Source organism: Morus notabilis, unplaced genomic scaffold (assembly GCF_000414095.1).
Source record: "Morus notabilis unplaced genomic scaffold, ASM41409v2 Scaffold69, whole genome shotgun sequence".
Taxonomy (NCBI): Eukaryota; Viridiplantae; Streptophyta; class Magnoliopsida; order Rosales; family Moraceae; genus Morus; species Morus notabilis.
In genome coordinates this window covers 844521-855579 of record NW_010364208.1, presented here as the reverse complement: position 1 = coordinate 855579, position 11059 = coordinate 844521, and the positions used below count along the sequence as shown (strand labels likewise).

At 32.4% G+C, this 11059-nt stretch overlaps 1 protein-coding gene across 4 annotated transcripts; it reads left to right on the top strand.

Moving 5' to 3' along the window:
* The first annotated feature begins 1701 nt into the window (after positions 1-1701).
* LOC21406093 (two-component response regulator-like APRR2) lies at positions 1702-7771 on the top strand. 4 transcript variants are annotated; one of them, XM_024170707.1, is made up of 12 exons: positions 1702-1860; positions 2757-2939; positions 3658-3737; positions 4017-4083; positions 4272-4318; positions 4549-4626; positions 4711-5265; positions 5772-5912; positions 6188-6439; positions 6567-6635; positions 6725-6802; positions 7126-7771. In XM_024170707.1, exons 2-12 carry the CDS (start codon positions 2810-2812, stop codon positions 7315-7317), a joined length of 1689 nt encoding a protein of 562 aa, XP_024026475.1. In that variant the 5' UTR covers positions 1702-1860; positions 2757-2809; the 3' UTR covers positions 7318-7771. The 4 variants fall into 4 exon arrangements, with proteins under 4 accessions (XP_024026475.1, XP_024026471.1, XP_024026473.1 ...); XM_024170703.1 differs by having other exon boundaries at positions 6170-6439; XM_024170705.1 differs by lacking the exon at positions 1702-1860 and adding an exon at positions 1882-1926 and having other exon boundaries at positions 6170-6439.
* Positions 7772-11059: the final 3288 nt, after the last annotated feature.

Genomic DNA, 11059 nt, shown 5'->3' with positions numbered 1-11059 from the left:
AGCGAGTTTATAAACGTTGCAGCGGACAAACTGCACAAAACTGTGCAATTTAGTTCGGCCAATATTTTGGCTGCAGCTGAAATTTTTCCGCTGCAGCAAAATGTTTGCATTGCAGTGGAAAACTTCGCGCTGCAACACCCTTTTTTAGGCCTCTCGGGTCCGTTTGCGCGCTGCAGCGGGAAAACACCTGCTGAAGCGGAAATTCTGCAAAAAAACAATATTTTTATGAGGTTATGTGATCTGAAACGTCTCGAATCATTACATCAATTGGTGATATGTTTTCATACATATCTGCACACCAATTAACAATACATATAACTATTACAATATGTACATTAATCCATGAAAAGATACATTTACATTGAAGATGTACCTTTATGTGAATAGTTGTAATGTTTAAAAATGATGCATTCATTTATAGAATGACACCTGTCTTTATTAATTATCTAGAAAATTTACAAACTTAATTTAATGTTCTGGAACTCAATATTATTGCTAGATATTGTTGTATCTTGAGGGTAATTTGCTATTAAAACTCATTAGTAAATTTTAAGAAGTGAGGACAAATAAAATCTTAAAAAAAAGTATTTATATACGTCTCAAATTCTCTGTGATTTTTTGCATTCTTTTCACCATCTACACTTAAATTTTCTAACATACTGTATAGGTGGCGTTTTAATAATATGTTTCGCCTTGATTAGGGAAAAAAAAAAAAAAAGAAAAAAAAAAAGAGAAAGAACGGTTTTTTTAACCTGGGATGCGGCGTTCCATAAGCAGACAATAAAACATTGTAAATATTGGCATGAGAAGTTCCTCAAGATTAAAATATATGCTTTGTGATATCACTTGATAATTCAAAAACTTACATTATTATTAGAAATTAAACAAATGAATGTTGCATTGGGTACAATTACGTAAAAGCAAATCTTAATTGTCAACGAGTAGTTTTATCATAGAATTTTAAAAAGTAAAAGAATAGAAGCTCCATTTTCGTGGGCAATTTTTTGGACACTAATGATTTTTTTTGGATAGAGAATCTAACGAGAAAGCATGAAAAAAATGAAAGAACCATCACATTTGCATCCTAAAAGTTCAATTTTAAGTATTTTTATTTTTATTTTGATGTGATCTTAATAAATCTTTTCTCATATAAACATGCTAACAGGTATATCTAATTAATATTTATAAACGTATTAAAAAATTATAAATTCTATATTTTTAAATATCTAATTTATCAAAAATATTAATTTTAAAAAACTTTACCTTTTTGACTAGTTTTACTTCTAATCTAAAAGGTAAAAATACATAAATTAATGTCTATTTAAAAAAATATATTTTTTTAAAAATTGCCCTAAACATGCAATAGAGGAAGTAACGAATTTAAATATTGAGTCTGTTTGGTTGGAGGATTTATTTTCTAATTTAAATTATAATTCATAGTTCGTTATAATATTTTTTCTTAAAAAAATACACATAAATCAAAAATAGTTCTAAGTTTATAATTCTAATCTATGAACCAAACAAATGGCTCTCAAAAACTTGAATTAGGCTAGAGTACATTAGGAAATTACTTTTAGGCCCTTGGTATATCCTGTGGTCCGTAACAGCCGATGGCAACTGTTCAGATGTCACAGGCACCCCTTTCAGGAAACGCACTTAACTCTCTCTCTCTCTCTCTCTGCATACACTTACAGCCAAAGAAGAAGTGGGAATAAGAGGACTTGAGGGGTCTCTCTCTCTCTCTCTCTCTCTCTATACTTACAGCCAAAGAAGAAGTGGAGAAGAGGACCAAACTAAGGAACCAACACACTCAAAACTCAAAAAACCAATATTTCTTTTGTGCACTACTTGTGGTGCATGGTAAGCAAAAGCAAGCCAAGGATCTTCTCTTTTGGGTGCATTATGTTTCATCGGCAATTAATGATGGTGCTCAAGTCAAGATTTTTAATGCCTTCTCTCCTTAATGAAAACTCTCTATTTCTTGCTAAACTTTTTCTGGGTTTTTTTCTCTGTTCTCTTTCTTTTTTTTTTTGTTGGTCTTTTTGGTTTCTAATTTTCTATGCATGCACGTCTCGTTGAGTTGCTTTTCTTTTCCTTTTCTTGTTGAGTCGTTTCACATTGATGACTCCTCAGGCTTTTTTTTATTTTTATTTTTTTATTTTTTTATTTTTTTATCTTTTCTTCATTTTTGGCAAACATAATTGCCTTGTCTCTTCCTTCTGTAAGTTTCTCTCAGATCGTACATGGAAATTTTTTTTTTTTTTTTTTTTTTTTTTTTTTTTTTTTTTTTTTTTTTGCGGAATAAGCTGATCGTCAGCAATGAATTCTCTACACGACAACAAAATCTTTCTATCAATCTTTCTCTCTCTCTTTTTCCCCCTACATGTGCGCGTTATGTGTTGTTATAATAATGAACTAGGACTTTCTTTTATTATAATTATTTCTTGTTTTTATTTCTTGGTTATCTGGTTTTCTTAGCATAATAGAAACTTTGCACTATTTTGTCCAAATCACATATCTTTGCTAAACTTAACATGGGTATGAACTAATTTTCCAAGATCAATTTTTTTTAGTAAAACACACTCAATTTGCAATGTTGTGCAAGCTCATCACTATCTCTTTTGTATGTTTGTTAATTGTTATGATTACCATTTTTTTTTTTTTTGGTTTGAATTTAGAGATCAAGATTATATATAGATCAAGCAAAAAATGGTTTTTCTGATTTGTGGCATCATCATGTGGATGATTATATGCAGATTAATTAACTCCTTGCTTGGTGGCCTGAGAATTAAACGATGCCAAACCAGCTATGGTTTGCACTGCTAATGACTTGCAAGAGTGGAAAGATTTCCCTAAGGGCCTTAGAGTACTTGTGCTTGATGAAGATCGAAATTCGGCTTCCGAGATAAGATCAATGCTTGAGACAATGGATTATATTGGTTAGAGAATATTTTGTTTTTAAATCTCATTTTGGTCCCATATATTGCTGTTTTCGTTTGGCTCTCTTTTTTTTTTTGTGTGGAACTGTTCACTTTCCTAAACCAGAAAGTAGTGTGATTCTTTTGTCAATTCTCTGTCTTAGTGCCCATATCTTTTGTGAAAGTTTCTTTTATGTACTAGTAAATAAGTTCGTTTTAAAAGGAAAAAAAAAAAAAAAGGAAAATCAACTTTTTAACTTTTTGGTTTAATTTTTTGGGCCTATATTGTGAAATAATTGCCATATTCCTTTTTGTCTAATGTTTTGTTGCTACCCTTATTGATTTTTACGAAGCATTTTGATATCTTTTCTAGTGCTTTTGAGCTTTTATGTATGATAATTCTCTGGATCAAAGATAGAAAAAAGAAAAAAGGTTAAATTATTTAGTTTTGATCTCCCAAGCATTTTATTGAAATAATTGAATATTTAAGGATATTCTATCCCTTTTCACATCTGTCCATTTGTAAAATCAAAGTTTCTGTATAGAATAATGAAATGCAGAAAATTTTATATGATGTTAGATCTTTCAAGCAATAATCTTGTTTTGCTTGTTGGAAAAATTGTCAAGTTCTGTTGTGGACATTTAACATTTGTTTTTCTGCAGATGTGTTTGTATGTGTGTGAGAGAGAAGTGAGAGTGTTTGTGTTAATTGCTTTTACCCTCTCTGTGTCTGTTGCAGTTTCTACATTCTGCAATGAGACCGAAGCATTGTCGGCATTTTCAAGTAAACCTGAAAGTTTCCATCTTGCTATAGTAGAGGTGATGAGCTTTAACTTAAACAATGCCTTTTCCATTTTTATCAATATTATATGCTTCCGTAAAACATACATGCTAAAATGCAGTTTTCGGAGGGATGAGCAAAATGATCGACTGTTTCATCGGCGTGCATTTTTTGAATTATGTGTTTCAGTCAATTCAACACTGCAATAAAAGCATAGAATCAGCAGATGGACTTTAATCAAGTGCCTAACTACTAGGTTCCTTGGTTAATCCTTAAATCTAAATTTTTGGTTGTGCCTGTTTTAACTATGGTTATAGGTGAATACGAGCAACGGAAATGGGACATTCAAGTTTCTTGAAACTGCTAAGGAATTGCCAATAATTAGTAAGTTTATATACATGAATTAAAGATTTTAATTTATTTCTTTTGTTTCATTGCAAGACTCTTATTAGATCTTTCAAATCTCCAAGATCATGTAAAAATGACGCGGGAACGAACTCGACAAATGACTATTTTCTTTCTAGAAAAGTGGCACAGTTTCTAACATATAGCTTCATAATTTTCTATTACAGTGACTTCTAACATTCAATGTTTGAGCACTATGATGAAGTGCATAGCGGTAAGTCATTTGATTTGGCCTCTTATTTTACAAATTCTACATAAAGACTGCAAATTTCTATTATCTTCATATAATTCTTTTTTACTTTCAAATACTGAATCACAACCAGTATCTGAATTTTGCTTTTAGAATCCGATGAGTTAAATCACTAAGATTATCACGATTTCAATTGAATGAGTGGTTTGATTCTTTTTAATAGTTCATGCATGTCTATGACAATCTATTTTCAGCTCGGTGCAGTGGAATTCTTGCGAAAACCGCTTTCTGAGGACAAGCTTAGGAACATTTGGCAGCATGTTGTTCATAAGGTCCTTGAACTAGTAACATATGTCCCAATTTTCCATGAAAGTGTTCTCAAAATTCCGTTTTCTGATTGTGTTAATGCTGAGCAGGCATTTAATGCAGGAGGTGGGGTTCTCTCCGAGCCACTCAAGCCTGTCAAAGAATCGCCAGCGTTCATGCTGCATGTTGACATGGAAAATGGAGATCCCGATAAGAAAATTTTGAATGAAAGAGAGAATTCATCTGAGATTCAAGAAAATGATCATGAGCAATCAACAGGAAGTGATAAGTACCCCGCTCCTTCAACCCCGCAGTTGAAGCAGGGAGCTCGGTTATTGGATGATGGAGATTGCCAAGATCACACCAACTGCTCCCCTGAGAAAGAGAGTGGAGAGCAAGATGGTGAATCGAAATCCGTCGAAACAACATTAGGCGACTCAGTTGCTGAAGCTACTCTCTTAGTGGACCAACCAGAGATGCCAAGCAAGTTAATAGTCAAAGAGGAGGAGGAATCTGTAGATGGTACTAAGAATGAGAGTAACATGTCTTCTAAACTAAAACACGGTGACAGCCAAAGGAAGGTTAATGGTAGTGCTGAAAATCCGACTAAAGCATCGGGTCTGAATAATTCCTCTCTGTCTAAATCTAACCGGAAGAAGATGAAGGTGATCTAAATAAGAAATTTGTGACCAACTTTTCTTTTCTTAGAAATTTAAGTTATGCCATAGTTTAGTTTTGACAAATAGATTTCACACTATGAGTAGTTTTCTGAGTCATGGAAACTCCTATTAACTTTTTTATGGCTATTTGATCTTATCTCCCGTAAACTCTACTTCTCAAGATATCATATGATAACTGTATCCAACTTGTAACTGGATGTGAAATTGACATATTTGATAGCACTTTTTCTTAGTTGGGTTTCCATAAATTGAGTTGGAGATGCTGGATCAGCTGTTCTTACAGAAATTATAAACATGTCTGAACAGAATTCTCAAAGAATTTATTATAAGTTTCTTTGATTACCTTTTCTTTTCTACTTTACATGCTCTGATTCCCTCGTTCTGTGAACATATCTAGTACAATTCTGTGAATTATAGGAAGCCTGTTTGAGTTATAATCAGATTAGTTTGTCATTTGTGATTTTTATTTGTGAATCCATTCCTGGTTTCAGGTAGACTGGACACCTGAACTGCACAAGAAATTTGTGCAGGCAGTGGAGCAACTGGGTGTCGATCAAGCCATTCCGTCTCGAATACTCGAGTTGATGAAAGTTGAAGGCTTGACAAGGCATAATGTAGCTAGCCATCTCCAGGTTGGTATTTCAAATGGCTCTTTTATACTCATTGAGACCCTATGACAAAATAGAATAATTTATAGGTGACAAAAAACTTAGAGCTAATGCATGCTAGAAGACCTCTCAGGATTCATGGTTTTTGTATTTGGCTGCATTGACTAATGAGAAACTAATCAAAAGTAAAATTCAGAAGAGTTTTTATGATGAGTTTACCGAATCGATCATTTCACTTGTGTTCTTATCTTATTAGACGAGTAACTAATGTTGGTTGATAGAAATATCGAATGCATAAGAGGCACATCTTACCCAAAGAAGACGACCGAAGATGGCCACGACCACCAGACACGGTGCAAAGAAACTATTATCCTCAGCAGCCCATCATGGCCTACCCCTCGTATCATTCTAATCACGCTGTACCAGTTCCACCAGTCTATCCTATGTGGGGACAACCAGGGAGTCACCCAACCGGTGTCCAGGTGTGGGGCCCGCCTGCTTATCCTCCATGGCAACCTGCAGAAAGTTGGCATTGGAAACCTTATCCTGGGGTAATGTTGCTGTCATAACCTCCTACTTAACTAACATAACCAATCATAATGTTAAGCTTATGAAATGGAGAAGCAGAGAATCAAGATCGTTAATTATGCCACGTCTGATTTGGTATTTGCATTTCAGATGAATGCCGACGCATGGGGTTGCCCTGTAATGCCACCTCCTCACGGCCCGTATGCTTCTTATCCTCAAGTGAGTATAAAAACAAAATCTTCTTTACATTTTTTTCATGCATGTATGCATACTAATCTTGTTTCTATCCTCATTACTTTAAACTGCAGAACGCATCAGGGTTCCACAATGTAGGCGTATTCGACAATGGCTGCAACACGCCGCATAATTCTTTTGACCTTTATCCGGTAACATTAGCGCTTTAAGCACATTGTTCTCAAATTTGATGTTGCATTCAGTTTATGAGTAAATATGCGGCAAACATTGCTTTTATCTATTCTCGAGTTGGACGAGCTAAAAGGAGGCTCTATAGAGTTTTCTATAGCGCTGAGGAGAGAGAACACTAGAAGCAGAATAGACAGTTTTTGTAATTTGCATTGTTTCATCGGAGTTTTCGACGTGTGTGTGTCTAAACATTAGCTTATGTCAAAATCACATCAAATAACATTTGACATCACTAAGCCTTCTTTGAGTAATATAATTGTGTTGCTTTTCTTGTTTTCTCATGCAGGCAGAGGAGGTAATTGACAAGGTTGTAAAGGAGGCAATAAACAAGCCATGGTTACCCCTCCCTTTAGGCCTCAAACCTCCTTCCGCTGATAGTGTTCTATCTGAGCTCTCTAGGCAAGGCATCTCCAAGATCCCACCTAATCTCAACGGCTCAAATTCCATCTGTAAAGGCACTGGCTCCAATCATGGATGAAAATGGACGGTCCTCGTCAAAAGGGGTAGTTGGTACCATCCAATCAAGTTCATACTCCGCTATTAGCAACAATTTTGTTTTTGAGCGCAAGATTGGCTTGATGTTGGGACTTGATTGGTGGGGACCAGCTACTTTTCCTAGTCTTGGTTCCACTTGATCAGAAAAGGGCCCCACCAACCGGACAGTGAAAAGTCAGTCTGCCAGAGATGTGTACAAAAAAGTGAAATGGGTGAGAATATGAGTTGATGAACAAACAGACAAAGATCAGGTGAAGCAGCTCTATGTCTGTGAACGCATGGATGAACGGCTGGGAATTTGCCACGCATGTGAATTTTGTAGCATATATCATGGGAACTTTTGGCTGTAAATAAACCCTAGGTGGGACCCACATGGGTTTGTAACTTTTTTTTTATATTTGTTACGGGAGATTCTCTAATACATATTACTTAGGTGACGTTTGAAAAGGAGATTTATGTTATGATTTAAATTATAATTTATAATTTGTTAAAATATTTTTTCTTATAAAAAAGACACGTAAAATAAAAATAATTTTAAATTTATGAATTAAACGTTCTTTTAGTGTTTAGTATGAGAATTTATGTCATAATTCGTAATTCGTTATAGTATTTTTTTTCATAAAAAATACATAAATTAAAAATTATTTTAAATTATAATTTTAAATCTATGAATTAAACGTTTAATTTTTAAACGTTTAATTTTTTAATAGTTAAATTTGTATATTTTTTTATTTTATGTAAATTTAAGAGATAAAAATGTGACTTATTAATATGTAGGTCCCATTTCTTATCCTGTTTTTGGGACTGAATTGAAGGTGATGGGGAACTCCCTCGCGTTGGTGGGTGGGTGCCAGTGAGAATAGGTGTCTAATAAATGAATGCAGTTGTGTTGTCTCGTTGGACTTGTGAATAAAATTGACACAGCCTTACCAGATGTTGACTTCTTATTTATCTTTTACTCTTTCTCGATAGAAAATAGAAAGGACTTTGTCTAGTAAGAGTTACAATTAGGGAAAAAAAAAAAAAAAAGAGTTATCAGTCATTTTTTATTTATCTGTTTTAAATTTTTTAATCTAATATAATTTTAAATGAGATCTAAAAATCATAAATTAATATTATCAGTAGAGAAGTTTACCGGAGAAAAGTTTAAAATATAAACTCTAAAATTACATATTCTACTTTCTTAAATACTTGATTTTTTAAAAGTACTCATTTTAAAAAATTTTATCCCTTATCGTTCCTTCTAGTTTAAAAGGTATAAATATATGAGCTAATGTTAAAAGATTAAAATAAAATAAAAAGACTCCATTTTGAGAGTATATATTTCTCTTATTAAGGGCTCATTTTGTTCGTGCTTTAGAGATGATAATCGTGAAATATTAGTTTGAAAAAATATGTTTGTGAAGAAAATTTTTCTTTAAAATGTTTTCGAAATCTTTCTTGATTGGTGAGTTTTGAGATTTATGCTTGGAGAAAACAATGACTCCAGGAGTTCCAATTTGGTGCTTTTATGAGGAGTGGAGTGATTTATCAATAAACATGTGATTTATAACGATTAATATCATATTTATTTTATTAATTTAAGTTGAGAATTTAAATTAAAAAATACATTTATATAAAATAAAATACTATAATATAAATTTAAATTATGATTCGAACTAATAAAACAAACGGTCCTCAATATACACAATTTTCTACAACGCAAGTGATGTAAGATCCCAACTTGACAGTAGACGTAATTTTCTTTTCAAGGACCAATCACGATTTTCCAGCAAGCTTACGTAGGACTATATTTTTTCAGAGAGTCTCAGGCCCCGTTCTTTTCGCTGATTCGAGTTTTGCTACAGTAAAAAGCTCTCAGAAACAGTCACATCAAACTTTTTACTACAGTAAAAAGCTTTCACACAACATCACATCTCAACTCAAATTAGCGAACCGAACGGACCCTCAATTCTCCGACAATCTTAGCCAGCCCAATGTTTTGGAGCCATAGATAAGACAATCTAAGTTGTTTTTCAACAATCCTAATGATTTGTTGACGAGTCGACACTGGTCAAAATTTAAAAAAAAAAATATAAGACACTTTTAAATGTCGCATAAAATATGTTTCGATGATATACATGTCACAAACATAAAATGATGATTTTAAAACATAGTTAAATGTGTGCATCGTGCGCCAAAATAGTAGAGAGAAGTACATTTAACGATAATTTCTTCAGTATTAGTCGTTAAATGTATAAAAATCGTCGTTTAATGTTGAAAATTATTTAGAACCTATAGAAATCGTTATTAAATGTGCCTCACGGACAAAAGTTTTTTTTTTTTTTTTTTTTTTTTTTTGTTTTATATTTGCCCCCCGCGAAAATTTTTTTTTTTTTTTTTTTTTTTTTTTTTTTTTCAACGGGTGCCTATATCCTATGTATTAATTTTGCCTCACATCCCACAAATGTTATGCTAGAACTTAGTTTCTAATATTAAGGATAATATTTATAATTTAAAACAATTTCCAAGCAATAAATGTACGTACATAACTTCCCCACTCTCCTCTAAGCTTATTCATCTAATAATAAGTACAGTGTTGAATTTTGCCAAACTCTTGGAAGCTGTCGAAGATTGTCCCAAGATGATCCACAAAGAAGTCGGTAAAGGAAAGTTTTGAATTTTTTTTTGGAGATATTATTATTATTATTATTATTTGTAAAGGGACGACATTTCCAATATAATTGTGAGAAAGTTGTCCTTTATAAGAGAAAAAAACCAAATACCAGTTAAGGTAAAAATAATATTATTTATATCACTTTAATAAAAATTAAACAATTCTAATTCAACTAATAAAAGAAAATAAAAAGTCACAATCACGTTTAATTATTTAGAATGACATAAATTATAGTTTTATAAAAAATCATGTTAATTTCTTCTTTTATATTATAATTTTCCAATCTTATATAATTATATTAATTGAAAGCCCAAAGTATTGTCATGTTGGACACTGAGAGAATGAACCAAGGTCCATGCCGTACTAACATGGAATAAGCCTTTCTATTCAAAAGCTTGTGGAGAAATATTAATAGCAGCACTCCCTGTAAACCCCTTAAAAAAAAAAAATAATGATCGGATCTTCCCAACATCATGAAATAGCCTAACTTGAACTTGTATAAAACTTCGTAGTTCTTCTCAGACCATCTACAATATAAATGTTAATATAAACACTATGTTTAATACTTAAAAAAAAATATAAAAATAACATATTTGATACGTTATTCTATTTTATGTAAAATGAAAGTTCAAAACATCAACCAAGAACAGTCATGTACCAGTGTTTGATATATGTTTAGGCACAAAGTATAGAATTTCACATGCGTTAATTTTAGCATTAAAAATAATACTGCCATGGAGAGTAATTTTTTTCTTATTCAAATATTAAGGCCCGTTCACTTCGCTGATTCGAATTTGTAATTCAAGTTGAGATGTGATTTTATGTGAGAGCTTTTTACTGTAGTAAAAAAGTTAGATGTGATTATTTCTGAGAACTTTTTACTATAACAAAACTCGAATCGACGAAATGAACGGAAGTTAGATTTTGACATTGACAAGATGCTCTTTTAACTTTTTAAGCAACAGTTACAAACATAGAAGAAGATGACTTTTCTCAAAATTATTTTTGTGCTAAGAAAATGAATATATCAATTAATTTGAACCGAGTTTAGGTTCATACTAAGGACTAG

Coding starts and splice junctions, on each gene's coding strand:
- LOC21406093 (XM_024170703.1), top strand. CDS start 2,810: ATGGTTTGCACTGCTAATGACTTGCAAGAGTGGAAAGATTTCCCTAAG. Junction 2,940..3,657: donor TGAGACAATGGATTATATTG/GTTAGAGAATAT, acceptor TGTCTGTTGCAG/TTTCTACATTCTGCAATGAG. Junction 6,803..7,125: donor ATTCTTTTGACCTTTATCCG/GTAACATTAGCG, acceptor TTTCTCATGCAG/GCAGAGGAGGTAATTGACAA.